Raw genomic sequence first — 16,241 nt, 5'->3', positions numbered from 1 at the left:
TTCTGAAACTGCTCTCCCTCTTCTCTCCCTTGCTCATCTCTCCCTCTTCTCTCTGTTTGCCATTTTTTAACCTCTAAAACTCATCTTCCTCTTCTCTCCCTCACTCGTCTCTCTCTCTTCTCTCCGTTTGCCATTTTCTTTTTTTGAAACTCCTCTCCCTCTTCTCTCTTCCTCAATCGATTTTCTCTCCGTTCCTGGGTCGATCTTCAACGGTCGTGCAATTTCCCCTCTCTCTCTCTCTCTATCAGCTTGGCTCAAGAACGCAACACTCTCTCTCAGTTTGGGTTGGTAAAACTACCGAAACTTTATTTGGGTAAACTTTGTATTGAATATTGAGTATAAATTTGTGAATTTGTGAAATGGGTATGAATTTATTTGGGTAAGATGGTTATTATCGTTGCTGATTTTTCTACAGTTGGTGTTGTTGATTTTTCTAAAGTTGGTGTTGCTGATTTTTCATCAGTTGGTTATTATTGCGTCCAGCCAAACCTCCTCTCAGATTCTTGGAGCTGAGCCCCCATATATTTTGTTTTTTTTTTTTTTGTGTTTTCAGTAACTACAATCCACTGTTTCTACTTTCATTTTTTTGGGTTTGTTTGCTTTACGTGCATGGCTATTTTCTTGTGTCCCACTCTGTTGTTTTACTAATCATTTTGGTTATCGATTGGTTTTGTGTTCGCTATTGGTTACTTGGTTCTGTATTTTTGTTGTTGTTGTTGTTTTTGTGCATATTCAGGGTTTTGATTTGAGCTTGTATTCAACATGAAAAGATAATGTTGGGATTTTCTTGTTTACTAGTTTATATGCTTTCATGTATAGGCTCTTTTTTTTTTTAACGTGTGTATCACCACACCTCTATTTTTTTTATGTGCACATGAATCAAAACACCTTTTCTGTGAATCATGTAAAGGATGGAGTCAGATTAAACTGACTAGGTTGAAGTGGCTCTTTGTTTCATCTCAATTCTCAATGCATTTTCATCTCTACAGAAGTTGATTATTATTGTGGACCTGTTCGACAACATCAATTTGACCTTTGGAATTTGAATTCTTCTCATTGTAGTTGTTTTAAAACTTCCCACCAATCCACATGGTTCATGTATTAGTGCCTTTGATCTTGGTATTGATGCATTCCATAATGAAGCTATTGTAAGGATTTTGGGCTGATTCAATGCATCTCATCAACAAATTTTTTGATGAGTTTCTGAACCGGCAACCTCATATTATATCATCACCCAGCTTCTTCATATCATTCATCAACAATTAAATGTCCATTTCAATAAAAGGGCCAAGCATATTACTTCAGGGTTTTGATTTGAAAATGTCCTAGATTTTCCCTAATTTAAGCTCTCCTTTCATGAAAGCATGCTTAAGGGTGTATTTATGTGTGTATGTAGTAATATATGTATGTGGGTAACGGCTTGGACGCTACATATAACGTTTGTGGCTATCTTGATCGATAGTTTCTTTCAATACCATTTTATCCCAAAAACACCACATATATTATTTGTTACCATCGTTGATTTGTGAGCATGCCTATTATTGTTTAGATAATATTGATTTAGATTGAGTAGAACATTAACATCAACACATCCAACCACAAATAGAGATGAGTTTGCTGTTCTTTGCAAAACAGATGAGGAATAAAATGTGTTTGTTGTTCTTCTTTGCAAAACAGAACAAGAAGTTTATTTCTTTGTTGTTTTTCTGCATATTTCTTTGCTTTTTTTCTTTGATATTTTTCTACATATTTCTTTGCATACCAGATCAGCAAATGAATTTTATTTCTGACTCTGATTTTCTGCATATTTGTGGACTGTTTGCATGTCAGTTTGTTTAATTTGTGGTAACATGATTTGCTATTTGTGGGACTTGAAAATTTTAAAACTTTTCTGACTCCTTGAAAATGTAATATTTTTCAAGGATGGACACACAAATTGATGATGATCTCTTCTTTACCACTCTATTACAAAGTGGAGGAGAGGGTTGTAATAGCACCTGAATGCAACATTCTAATGTTGTGCTCCAAGCAACATTCAATGACGGTGAAAAGAGGCATCCTCCAAAAAAAGTTCAAAGGGGTACATCTTTCACTGCAGAGGAGGATAACCTCCTCGTCTCAACTTGGCTCAACATTAGTATCGATGCAATAAAGGGTACTGATCAAAAGTCCAGTCAAATGTAGGAAAGAATTTTAAAATTTTATCATGAATATAAAAAACAGAACAATGTGAACCATCCTATAGTTTCTTTGATGAATTGGTGGTCCTCGATTTAGAAATGCACAAATAAGTTTTGTGCATTTTTAGCACAAGTAGAGTCATTGCATCCTAGTGGTGCAATGGAGCAAGACAAGGTATGTAACATTTTCTTTTAATTATCACAATTATATAGGACTGATTTATGAACTAACAATATTCCTATGGATTTGTAGATTGAGAAGGCAAAAATTTTGTACAAAGAGATTGAGAAGAGTAACTTCACAATGGAGCATTGTTGGTGTCTTCTGAGACACCAACCAAAATGGCAGCAGTACATCTCCACCCTTGGGATGAGGAATCTCCACCTTTGGGACGAGGAGAAGGCCACAAGGTGAAGTTGCTATTGACACAGTGGAGGAGAACATGGAGGTTTTTGCTGAGAGACCTCTAGGAAAAAAAGCTGAGAAAGAAAGGGAGAGGAAGCAAAAGTCGATGGAAGGCAAAGAGTCTGAGATCAGCATTTCCTTACTAAAATGACAGAGGATAGAGCCATGACCATGGAAGAGCGGAGAAATACTGCGTTGAAGGCAGACCAAAAAAGAGAGAAAGTATTTGAACTAAAGCAGAAGTTTGAACTAGAGAAGAAGAAATTTGAAGGCAAGATGATAATGATAGATCTATGTGGCATGAATGCCATGCAACAAGATCTAACTCTCCTTCGACACCTTATTATGTATATATCTAACTTCTAATATTTATAGAACAAGTTTTTTTGAGAATTTAGTGGCTGCCCAGCCACATGTGGGTTGGATAAATATGTGGCTGGGTAGCAACTAATTTGTGGACTGTTTTGGTAACTTTTCTGATTCTTTTGGTATATAAAGAGGTATTTATTTGTGGGACTCTTTTGTATAGGACTCTTTTGTATTTGCACTAAGTTTGGGACTATGTTGCTGGACTTGAATAAGATTGTGTTGGTATTTATTTGTGGGACTCTTTTGTATGGGACTGTGTTGCTGTTTTGTATATGGCTTGCTAGTTTCAGGATCTTCTATTTTTTTTCTCGGTTCTGATTCTATATTTTTTGTAACTTCTATATTTTTACTTCACAATTGGAACTTATATATTTTTTGTAGATGAAAAATAATAGGTTGAGGAAAAAAATTAGTTGGGAAACAATAATTTAAGTATCAAATTAAATTATTAATTAACATATGGTTAGTGTAATTGTAAAATATGAAAAAATAAATAAAAATAATATTATTAAAAAAATAATATTATATTAATATTTTGACTAATCTAATGGCTAGTCCAATGTGGATTCATCTAGCCAAAGATTAAGGCTATAGCCAAAACTTGAAATTCTAGCTTAAATTTGGACTTGGCAATGGCCAATGCTCTAAGGGAGGATAAGCTCTCAAGATCTAAAGAGAAGCTTGGAGAAGTGGTGTGGATGAAATGAGGGAATGGAGGGAGGTTTTATAGGGCTTCAAGAAGGGAGGGGACGCTGGCTTTGGTTCAAGGTGATTGGGTGAAGTGGGCAGTGGTGAAGGAGTTTGAATTTTTCAGCTTGGTTGCTTCCCCTTGTGCAGGTGAATAGTGACCCAAATCAAACTATGGTCATCATTTTCAGGTGTTGTAAAGTGCTATGCGGGTGCAGGAGCTGCACAAGGTGATGCAACCAAAATTAAAAAAAAAAAAAAAAAAAGGAAAACAAAAATGAGGCATGGTGTCGTCGGGTAGTAGAATGAGAATTTGGACAGATTTTCATTTTTTTTCTTGCATCACCTTTGTGTTATCTCCATGGCTGATTTGTTTAGGTATAATGACATTCCTTGAAGGCTTTTTTTAGATGGCAGAAGGTGGAGGGTGGACTGTCTTGTGATGATGTATGTGCAGCTCAAAGAAGAGGGTGAAATGGGGGTGTTGCCGAGTGATGTCTTGCACAAAGCCAATTAGTTTTGGATCTATTTGGGGTGGCTTTGGGTCAAGGTTCACCATGATGACTGGAGGGGCTCTTGGGGATTGGAGAAGAAGGGAGGTGGCGTGTGGTGGTGGCTCAGCCATGTGCAGAAATGCAACCAAAACACAAGCCATTCGGTTTGGCTTCAACTAGGACTCCAATGGAATCGGTTGGCTTCTTTGGCTTAAGCCTCGTTTGCATTCAAAACCCACCGCAACTTATCCCATCTCATTATTATAATTTTTTCAAATTTTCACAAAAAATATAATAAACAATTCAACTTTTTCAAATTTCATAACAAATTTCCTATTAAGCCTCGTTTGCATTCAAAACCCACTGCAACTTATCTCATCTCATTATTACAAATTTTTCAAATTTCCACAAAAAATATAATAAACAATTCAACTTTTTCAAATTTCATAACAAATTTCCTAAATTTTCATAGAAAATATAATAAATAATTCAATTTTTATTCTACTATTCACAAGCTATCTCAACCCATCTCAACTCATCTTTGAATCCAAACCACTCCAGTTTTCTTGGGGCAAAAATGTCCAACACTCAAACTGAACAAATGGGATAATGTGAGGTGTTAAAAGACAAAAATACCCTTGAGGAAAGAATGAAATTGGAGTGGACTAGGGGCTGGATTGGTATAATGCACCAAGTGATGTATTAGGGGCCGATTGGTGATTTTGGGCATTGATATGTCTTTGCCCTTAATGACATGTGTGGAGATTTGTCTAGGGATCTAATATGATCTAAGAATGATAAAATTGAATAATAAAATAAGAAAATTTCAGATAAAAAAAGGTGAGAAATAATTAAAAAGGAAATTAAGTTTAAAACATGATTTTAGAGATCACTAATCATGTGGAGTTTGATCCATGCTCTTAACCCAAGTTCAAAACTTAATTTGGGTCCAAAGAAGTCCTTAGGGTGTGGGCTACAAATTGGACTTGAGGAAAACCAATGATATAGTGTATGTGGGCTTTAAATAGAAGTATGAAAATGCAAGACAAGGCTTTGGGCTTTGTTGGGCTTAAAAAGGCCATGAGAAGGAGTTGCATGATTTATGGGCTTTGGGTGTCGGTTGATGGGAGGCCTTGATTCCAGATTTTAAGAGGTCACAAGAGATCTCAAAATCCACAAAGCTGGAGTTTGAAAGGTTTGCCTTACCGTAAATGGGTCATGGATCAATGCTAACACCAAGTTAGGCCCAAATGGCTTGGTTCAAGGCTTCTAAGTCTTGACCCGTAAGGTTCTAAAGGTTTAAGGGCCTTAAGTGTAGCACTAATGGGCTTGCTTTCTAAACCACCCATTCTTAACCCTTAAGCTTAACCACTAATGACACTAAGTGCCATAGTTTAATGAGTAAAATAAACGTAACTAACTCCCAAAAATAAATAATAAATCTTATGCAAAAAATAATAAATCTTGTGCGAAAAAAGAAAAAAAAAATTGAAAAGCCCAAAAATATAATATTATAAGCTCATTCTAAGGGAGATTAAGGGTTAATCCTAACAGGTAATTAGGTGTGGTGTTACACGTGACATAGAGGGAGTTATGTTTTGTGGCATTTGACTCTGGAGGCTTGCTCACTGGTGGTTTCAATGGGTGTTCCGTGGCTATTGGCTAATGGCGTGCTGAGTAATGCTACTCATCATCCCAATTCTCATCATCCTAATTCTCAGCATCCTTCTCATCATCTCATGATGTGACATTACATGATTGAAGACTATTTATTATATTTTACTTGCAAACCTATTACCTAATGTCATATTATGGGATGATGAATTCTTCTTAAAAAAGAAGTGGGTGTGATAGAAATAAAAGAAAGAGAGAAGAAAAAAAGTTGTAGTCATTTGGTTTTTTTTTTTTTTTTTTTGATAATATATTCATTTTGACAACAATATCCAATTTTATTAAAAAAATGAAGTAACTTTTTAAAATGCCAAAAAGAAGCAAATTCGGTGTATTCAAAGTTCTAACATTCAATAGCTCGTGTCTAAGTTAACGAGTTTGGTTCCATGATAAACAAGTGAAAAAAAGGTTTCCAAGTAGTAGATAATGACCATTCAGTCAAGTGAATTAGATAGAATGAAACGAAGTTTTGGAAGGTTCAGTAAGATCAACCTGTACATTCTATACCCACCATGCTTATGTCTGGAGTTTTAACACAGCACCAGTGTAGGTCCCCAAAAGAAGAATTTCGCTTACAATCATGCACCATGAAGTTCCATCATAATACACAATTATGCAAGACCATAGTCTGTCAAAATGAGCATCATAGGGAAATTTTGTCTCAAGTAAGCTAAATAACACATATTACACGAGCCTTGAAGTGCTCCTGCAACAATCGCACATGCCTTGCATACACTTCCCATGCAGCCAAATTTCCCTCCAAAGCAGATTCGCTTCGTGAAATCATTCAAGAGAGATCTCCACTTCACATTTACTACATCAAAGCATACTAAAGGAGATCCGTACTTTCACGAAAGCATCCAAAGAAGATCTGGAGAGAAAAAATCAACCAAGGCATAGATTCTTCCAAAACCTTTAAAATTTATCCGTTGGTATCCTCAGTCACTTCACTGATTCTGAGGTTATCCGGCTGCTACTCTCCCCACTGGAATTGAACCCAGCAATGGGCATGGAACGGTTACCAAAATCTAATAGAAGTTTCCGTTGGTGCTCATTAGTGTGAGGAAGACTGGCGCGTAGAAGCTGAACAGGCATTTCCCTACTAATAGCTAGGGCTGCATCTGATCCAATGACGTCTGTACTTGGCTGGATCTGTGAACATATGGATTGCACTATAGTTTCATATTTACTCAGGCAATACTTGGTAAGAAGTGTGAAAAATTCATCAAATGAAGCTTGCCACAGCGCACGATTAGGAATGCTGCAGTTGCCAGCAGCGTGAGGATCAGTTAAGAGCTCAGTAGCCCTTTCAAGGACAGATTTCAAAATAATAGAGGCCCCATCACCAGCAGGGCTTCCAACCGGGCGCAGTGGTGGCTGCTCTGAAGAACAAACAACTGCAACTAGACAAGCACTTAGTGACCGTAAATCCATGACCTTGACACATGAGGAAACTGTCTTCGCAAGATGAGTGGTTGTCTCAGCTGCTCCAGGATCAGACTGAAGGCCGCCGAACAAAAACCTTAAATGACGAAAAATAGCCATACAAACAATACGGGCAAGCTCACTACCAGAGAAGAGAAGCTGAAGGAACCTAGATAAGAGTTTTCGACCCTTGGGAAGAGAGACCAATCGTAAGAACACAAGGTCATCCTTGGAAGTCAGCCCAACAGTGTGGCTGGTTTTGCCAAGTGGGTCTACAAGTTGAAGTGATGTTGCCAGACCTTCTAGAAGGATCTGTCGCCTTCGCCTGAGCTGAGCCCCACCATCCTGGGATGGACTAGATTGAAGAAACCGATCAATATCATCGACATCAAGAAGAAGACAAAGTCCATCCTCAATGGTGATTCTAGCAGCAAGCATCGGTTCCTGTTCCAGAGGCTTCTCAGAGACCTTCTGCTCGGAGCTATCACCAGAAGCAGTGGGAGGAGGGTCAACTTCAAGGAGGGGGCGAGGTCTGCGTATGGAAGAGAGAGGTATCCTACCAATAGCATCAATAGAGAGATGAGGATGTTGTTCTGTACTATTACGGCCACGAGAAGGGAGCTCCCTCAAGTGAGATGGGCAGAAAGGCTGTTTCAACCTCGATCCAGTAGCTCTTTTGGCAAGACTTGCTTGGTGGTAATAGTCATCAATGTATGGGTCATTGCCATGTGTAGCAGCATGCTGCATTTTAAGTATATTCTCTATTTCCTCAGATGTCATATACTTGGATCTAATATGGACCCACCCAGTCTCACTTTTCTGGCTACTAGTATCGGATCCTTGCTGAGAAAAACGCAGATTATGTTTGCTCCTTTGTGATGATTTTGGTCTTTGGTCTCTCATATCAGCCAATCCAAACTTTGACTTATGTGAGGACGATGGATGGACATTATACGGTTGGGACTGTAGTGCGGCAAAATGGGCCAAAGAGGGTAATTGATGTTGCAGTCTCTGCTGTTGCAGCATCTGTTGTGGTGCCATTATTTGTGGGGACCTGAGACCATTTTGATGAGGTAACTGTTGTTGCACAATAGTGTTTAAAAGGCCTGCGTGATCCCCATGCAGTATACCAGCATGGTTGGCCCAGTGATTTTGCGGCCTGCTATTAAAAGAAAGGCCACCACTGGTGAACTGAAGCATATTTCCGCCATAATTCAAACCATGAGATAAACCAGCCAAGTGATGAGTAGAGTTAGAACAAGGAGAGAGGTTTGGTGTAGAGAAGGGTATCTGTGGACCACCACCAAGGAAAGACATATTAGGGTGGTGTGGTGAACCTTGTTCGGATCTGCTTCCAGGTGGAGGGAAAGACGTGAATGTTGATTTAGGTACTAGAATTGGTTCACTAGAGTAGCGATGCAGCACTGGTTGCTGCTCCGGGTATGAGGATGTTCTGTACAAAGGTTTGTATTCTGCAACACGAGCAGAGGGTTGAGGTTGTGATGACCACCTCTTCTCTTCTTCAACACCATCTGTGCCAAACATATGCTGATCTAACCAGTTACCAAAGTCTCCATCTTGTGTCCACTCAGCAGCAGACGAACCTGCACAGAACTTGCCATTAGCGAGAGGGAAGTTCAGAAGGGAAAACAGGGGCGGACGGGACAACAAGAAGCAGTCTTTTGCAATTAACAAACAAATGACGAAAAATGAGGTAAACAAATGAGCACCAGACTTGATCGTCAAAACTTGTTGGCATCAAATAATTAATAAATTCACCAAAAAAGCGTTTTTCAATGAAGACACTCATTTTGGCATGGAGAGGGATTAACACAATTTGAGAACCATATGAATCAGATTCACTGTTAATCTTAATCAGCCTGATATCAGTAACCTGCAAGTGTGATGGGAATGAAGAGGGCATTTCATAACAGTGAAATTGGTACAGACCCAACGAAAATCTCACATGAACGTTTAAACCCTGATAATATAATCCTAGGAATTGAGCACAAATAAATGGTTCGGACAAACAATAATGGATAAGATTCATATTTTATATGTTCTTTCCAAAAAGCTACAAAAGCGTGTTTTTGTACTTGAAGCTTACTAAAAAAAGTGCCGAAAACTGTAGTTAGGTGCGCTTTCATAAATGTACATCACTTTTGAAAAGAGAAGCGCTTTAGCCTTGGCACTTTGCACTAAGCACTTAAGCGTACTGGGGATGTTTGTAGGATAAGATGAGATGAGAATTTTGTAAATAGTAGTGAAATGGCTTGTGAATAGTAGTGAAATAGTTTGAGTTAAGATATTTTATTGGGTTTTGGGAAATGAGAGAAAAAGTTGAATAAAAATATTATAAAGTTCAAATATTGTTAGAATATTTTTTGTTGGTAAAAAATATTGTTAAAATATAACTTTTTAATATTATTTCTGTTTTAGAATTTGAAAAAGTTGTATTGTTTTTGTGTTTTTTCTGGAAGTTTGAGAAAGTTGTAATGATCAGGTAATAATTAGATGAAAAAGTTGAAAATTTAAAATTGAAAAGTATTTGTGTTTGAGTGATGTTTGGGAAGGAAATTATGAGATGAGATGGTTTGTGTTCCCAAACAAAGGCATAGAATTAAACCTTTCACTTGCAAAAATAAAAAATAAAAAATTGAAAATCCACTCTCCATAATAACCAAATTCTTCTAGTCCGTTGAAGCTGAAGGTTGGTTGACATTCAATACTGTAAAATACACAGGGATTGGTAAAATAATACCAGATCAATCTTCCAGAACACCAATGAATGACCAGCCAACTTTCTGAATGTAAAGAGAAAGAAATGGTTAATCTAGCCATATGGTTCATGAGTAATTTCACAAGGTAGTGCAGAAGTTACATATAATTTTGTTGAGTTATTAAAGGGTATTTTATTCTTTTGGCTTATTTTTGTTAATTAATATATGGACAACATTGACAGATATTAAAAGTACAATGTTTTCTGGTTTAAAACATTCCCTTCTAAAAAATCACAGAATACTTTAGGCCTAGTTTGGTTATATAGATGAGATGAGAAATCTATGAATAGTAGTGAAATGGTTTGAGTTAAGATATTTTATGGGGTTGTGAGAAATGAGAGAAAAAGTAGAATAAAAATATTATAAAGTTAAAATATTGTTAAGAATATAATTTTTTAAAATTATTTTTGTTTTGGGATTTGAAAAAGTTGAATTGTTTGGAAGTTTGGGAAAGTTGAAATGATTACATAATAATTAGATGAAAAAGTTGAAAATTTAAATTGAAAAATGTTTGTGTTAGAATGGTGTTTGGATGCCTTTTTTTTTAAGGTATGGTGTTTGGATGTTGAAATGAGATGGGGTGAGACCATCTGTGAAACAAAACGGGGCCTAAATCACTCAAATACTCTTGACCGCTAATGAATATTTCCTCTGCCTAGTTTTGTTTTCTTTCGGAACTCTAGGATTTGCTCGATCAAGCACCAATGAAGAGATTTTTCTCTGTTTCCTTACTTGGGGTCTCTATGTCAAAAACCAAGTCTGAAGCAACTTTAAGATCCCAAAGATCAACTTGGAGAAGTACCAAACTCACTTCTGCATAAAGTGGTTTTTGTCATTGAAATCAATCCAAAAACGCTTTATGGGAACGCGTAATCACGATCACTCTGTGCATGACTGAGTATTCCAAGATTCCCATTTTGGAGTAGTAGAAACAAAAGGCTACTTAAAACTTTCAATTAGATTGTAGAATGTCTTGACCCAACTTACACCCTATTGCATCACAAATAATCTAAAGACTACCAAAAGGCAGAAAATATTCACAGTAAGGTTACTCACTTTCTCTTGAAAAAGATCCAGATCCTCTATCACCAATAACTCCCGGGTGTCTTGGCCCTGTTACAGCTCTGTTCAACTGTGTAACATAACAACGTCAAATACTAAATAGGGGTAAAGATTACAAAATTATTTGGGTAGTGCAATTAAGGGCAGCATAATATCAATAGAAAAACTAACCAGCATAACCATAGCAATTAAAAGGTTGACTAAACATCAAGCAACCATAAAAGCAAAGTAACTATGAAAGAGGGGACCACCAAGGTGGTAGCTCAATTGGTATGAGCTGGTATTTCATGGCTTCGAGGTCAGGAGTTTGAGTCAGGACATAAGTTGAAACCACTTGTAGTAGTAAAGCCTGACCTTTGGGCTATGGAATGGGCTTTGGACCAGCTGGATACTTTGGACGTGTTGTGGTGATGGGCTTACCCTTGGGACAATAGCTATGGCTCAAACCGGACATTTCACAACGGGGAGGAGTTCCTATAGTCATGCCCAAGGAGAGTTGCTACGCTGGTCACCCCCGCCTCTCCTTTTGCGAAGAAAAAAAAAACTATGAAGGAGGGGGCCATGAAATTTTTTGATCAGTAAATAAGATTTTATTGATCAAAGGAATAGGCAAAAGCCAAGTACACGGGTCATATACAAGAGAAACGCCTAGGAGTGATGTTCTAGTCATACAAGAGATTGGCCATGAATTGAATAACCACTATTGTATATCTACAATTCTCCATGCTAAATAGCTGGTTATAATGTTTGACTGACTAATCGAATGATTTCATCATGTATTACAGAAGTTTGAATAATATAGCTAGGGATAGATTGAGATGGTAGACAGCATCTGGTTCCTGGATCTTGAAGGAATTAAAATTACAAGTACAAGAAATTAAAGACCTACTTCTATACTGATAAGGAATAAAGTCTAATGCATTCAACTGTGAACTGTCATTAAATGTATATTTTGCGCTCTAAACACCAGCATTGAGAGAACTTTTGTCATAGCCAAGCCCTAGAATCTCTAGGTGTGGGTAGAAATTCGAACCCTAGGCCCTCAGGCCCATGATTTCCTGCATTGTTATTTTGTGTTATTATTTATTATGTTTAAAAACGGACCAGATATTCGATAGGAGATGACATGTTGCATTTTATTAGAAATCAACCAACTCCTAGGCAGACTCAGAATCCATCACAACTTGTTTATAAATTCGAAGAACCTAGCATTGAGAACCCTAGCAGCAGCTGGCACTTCAAGATAGATTAGGACGAGTTTTTAACTATCCAAGGATTGGGATAGTGCCAAAAAACCATACAGAACTACTAAGATATGCAGCCAAATTCTGGAACAAAGAGGATAGTTTTTAATTGTAAGACATCTAGAAACCCCAAGAAGATGATGATCAGCCCTAAGTTAAGCCCTAGAGCCACCCCCTTATGTTCTCAAAAACCTAAATAATTTTTTGAAACCCTAACCGTAGATAGCAGTGGCACAACCTAGAAATTTCCCTAGCTGCCGACCCCTTTATATAAACTCTAGACTCCAATCCTCCACAAAGTATCGCAGTCACTTCTTATTAACCTAGCCCTAAAGAATGGTTTCCCTTCTCTTTTTTAGGATTGCATTCGATCAGGGAGCTTCTGTGGCAGATTATATGGACAACTCCAATGGCTTTTACAGTAGAATGTGAGGCTAATTCGAGCTGTACAGGATTGGGAGGTCGATGATATCTCAGATTTTTTCAGCATCTTGTATGATCATTGTATAAGGCTATGTTGTATCAATCACTATTTTTGGTACCGTACCGTACTGGGTGTACCGGCCGGTATCGGCCGGTATTTGATGTTTCGGCCGAAACACTTATTTCGGCCGGTACGAAATTTTGCACCCAATGAAATGGCATTTTTGAAATTCTAATAAACTTTCGGGGGCAATTTTGGATTTTCACGTATTAGGGTTTCTAACATTTCTCTTCTTTTTTTCGGTTTCACGCATTTGTTTTCTTTTCACTTTTCTGATTTCTCTCTTCAGCCTCAGCCGACCAGCCTCAACTCTCAAGCTCTCAAATTTTAATTCTTCATTTTCCTTCAGCCAGCGGCAGCAGCAGCAGCAGTGCAGCTCGCAGTCGCACCGTTCGTCAGCCGCAAGTTGCCATCCGCCGTCGTCTCTACCCCCCGGTAATTTTTGAAATTAATTTAATTTTTTTGTTAGTTTTTTTTTTTTTTTTATAAATAAATCAAAATTGTATTTTTAAATTTTATAGATGTTTTAGATTATATTTTTATAGTGTTTCTTTGTTTTTAGATTCTACATTGTATCTATGATTCTATAACTTTGGGTGATTGTCTATGGCCTATGCAGTCGGTATTTTGATAAAATATTAGCTAAAATATTTTATCTATGGCCATCGCAGTCACACTCTATTGAGTCTATTCTACTCGAAACGTGTTTTATACTTTTATTATCTCCAGTTGCAATTCGGTATTAGTCTTGGTGTTATTAACTTATTATCTCCGGTTGCAATTTGGTATTAACTTGGTGATTGTCTATGGGCTACGCAGATGCTTTATTATATATATATATGAGGTATTTTGATTTTTGTGACTTATAAGCAAAATCAGTGATAAAAATATATATATATATCCTTATTTATTAGCTAAAATTCAGTGGGTGTTTGGTACTTTGGTTTCAGATGAACCTGGTGTTTTTTTAAAGTTAATCATGTTTGGATTTGATATGTTGATTTTTGATGAATTTCTTCTAAAATATGTGTGTTAATTTTAATGACTATTGAATTTCTTCTTTTTTTAATTTTGCTTACTTATAAGTGTTAATTTTTTATACTTTAATAGTTAAAAATGTCTAGTTGTCAATCAACCGATGGTATGACTTCAACTCCAACACTTGCTCCTGTAAGATCAGAAGATCCAGCATGGGCCCATGCACGTGCAGTGCCAGGGGCAAGAAATAATACTGAATGTTTATATTGTAATAAAGTAATTAGAGGTGGCGGGATCACTCGGTTGAAGTATCATCTAGCTGGGATTCCAGGCGATGTAGAATCATGTAAAAAAGTCTCTGAAGATGTAAAATGGCAAATGATTGAGTTGTTTAATAAAGTGAAAAAAAACAAAGAGAAGGAAAGAAAAATAAGGTCAGAGATTGGAGGTAATATAGATTTAACATCTGATGATATTGATGATAGTAATAGTATGGAGGGACAGTCTCAGCTTTCAGAAGGTAAGGGGAAGTCGAAAGAATCTGGAACAGGAAAGTCAGTAGGGGAATTGAGTAAATTTTTTGCTCCAAGAACAACTCCTGGGGCCCAACCTTCAATTAAGAGTTCTATGTGTTCAAATGAGATGATTGTAAAAGTAAAGATGGCTGTAGCACGTTGGTGGTATGATGCTAATCTGCCTTTCAATGCGGCTCAATCTAAATTTTATCAGCCAGCTATCGATGCCATGACTGCCATCGGGCCAGGATTCAAGGGCCCATCTTTATATGAGTTGAGAGGAAATTTGTTAAAGATGGTTGTGGATGAGGTTCAAGATTATTTGCAACAAATTAGGAAGGTTTGGAATGAGACCGGTTGTTCACTAATGGCAGATGGTTGGACAAACCAAAAGCAACAATCAATAATCAACTTTCTAGTTTATTGTCCGAAAGGTACAATGTTCTTGAAGTCTGTTGATACATCTGGTCTTAGAAAAGATGCTGAAACATTATTTAATATCTTTGATGAGGTTGTTCAAGAAATTGGAGTTGAGAATCTTGTGCAGTTCATAACGGACAATGATGCAAGTTATAAAGCTGCAGCAAAAAAGTTACAACGAAAGTATGGCTCTTTCTACTGGTCCCCATGTGCAGCTCATTGCATAGACTTAATGTTGGAGAATTTTTCTGATCCAAGATATTTTCCCCTTATTGATGATACTATAAAAAAGACAAAAAAGATAACAAAGTTCATCTATAACCATGGTTGGGTTTTGGCATTGACGAGAAAAGATTTTACCAAAGGTCATGATTTGTGTCGTCCTGCAATTACAAGGTTCGGGACAAATTTTTTAAGTATCCAATGCTTGCTCTTGTTTAAGAAAGAACTTAGACAAATATTTACTTGTGATAAATGGATTGCATCAAGTCATTCTAAGAGCAGCATAGGGAAGGAGATAGCTAAGATCGTTTTAGACGATAAAGAGTTTTGGGCTCAATGTCAATTTATTGTTAAAGTTAGTGAGCCTTTGGTTCGTGTTCTACGACTTGTTGACGGGGATGAAAAGCCTGCAATGGGATACTTGTATGATGCAATGGAAAGAGCCAAAGAGAACATAAAAGCAAGATGCAATAACAAAGTTTAGTCAGTCCATTCACCAGGATTATTGATTCTAGATGGGATAGGCAGCTTCACAGTCCATTACATGCGGCGGGTTGTTTTCTTAATCTTGGAATTTACTATAGCCCCAACTTTAAAAATAAAAATGATGTTGTAAGAGGCTTCAACAGCTGTGTTATGAAGATGGAACTTGATCCCGATAATCAAGACAAGATCATTGCAGAACTTGACTTGTATAAGAATGCAGTAGGTGAGTTTGGACATTCTTTGGCAATCCGCCAGCGTGATAAGATTAATCCAGGTATTATCATTTATCAATATCATTTATTAAATAGTGTGACTTTGTACTTTAAATTTTATCTTATTTTATTTTTACTTATATTTAAATAATAATTTATAATTACATTATTGTTATAGTTGCATGGTGGAACCAATTTGATTGAGAGGTTCCAACGCTTCAAAAGTTTGCTGTTCGAGTACTAAGTCAATGTTGTAGTGCAACTGGATGTGAGAGAAACTGGAGCACATTTGATTTTATTCATTCGAAGAAGAGAAATAGATTAGTGCATAAACGTTTGAATGACTTATTATTTGTTCGTTATAACTTGAAGCTGAGAGAGAGGTAAATTTTTTTAATACTAATGTTTTCACTATTGAAAAATATATAATATTTTCACTTATGTTTGATTTTATTTTGACAGGAGCATAAAAAAGGGAAGAGGTGCTTTAAATCCAATCAATCTTGAAAACATTGATTTGATGGAAGAATGGGTGGGTGAAGAATCTGAGCTTCTTGATGGAGAAGATTTGAATTGGGCAAGTATTGAGGAGCCATTAGCCTCACT

The 16,241-nt window shown here is 36.9% G+C and overlaps 1 protein-coding gene and 1 non-coding gene across 4 annotated transcripts in view; one reads left to right on the top strand and one right to left on the bottom strand.

Moving 5' to 3' along the window:
* The first annotated feature begins 1,378 nt into the window (after positions 1-1,378).
* On the top strand, positions 1,379-1,505 carry LOC121251284. The gene has a single exon (XR_005937952.1). It is a non-coding gene; the product is annotated as a small nucleolar RNA snoR80 (small nucleolar RNA).
* Positions 1,506-6,234: 4,729 nt separating this feature from the next.
* Positions 6,235-16,241, bottom strand: part of LOC121250258 (protein PAT1 homolog 2-like) — a 32,058-nt gene continuing 22,051 nt past the window's right edge. The window contains exons 4-5 of one of the 3 annotated variants that reach the window (XM_041149314.1): positions 11,069-11,144; positions 6,235-8,836 (exon numbers count right to left, since the gene is read on the bottom strand). In XM_041149314.1, coding sequence (XP_041005248.1) covers positions 6,750-8,836; positions 11,069-11,144 — 2,163 coding nt within the window. In that variant the 3' untranslated portion in view covers positions 6,235-6,749. Of the gene's footprint in view, positions 8,837-9,993; positions 10,012-11,068; positions 11,145-16,241 lie in introns of those variants that run through there. The other 2 variants (XM_041149316.1, XM_041149315.1) reach the window with 2 other exon arrangements.

The sequence above is a fragment of the Juglans microcarpa x Juglans regia genome, chromosome 2D (assembly GCF_004785595.1).
Source record: "Juglans microcarpa x Juglans regia isolate MS1-56 chromosome 2D, Jm3101_v1.0, whole genome shotgun sequence".
NCBI classification, from domain to species: Eukaryota; Viridiplantae; Streptophyta; class Magnoliopsida; order Fagales; family Juglandaceae; genus Juglans; species Juglans microcarpa x Juglans regia.
This window is presented reverse-complemented; position numbering and strand designations above follow the sequence as displayed.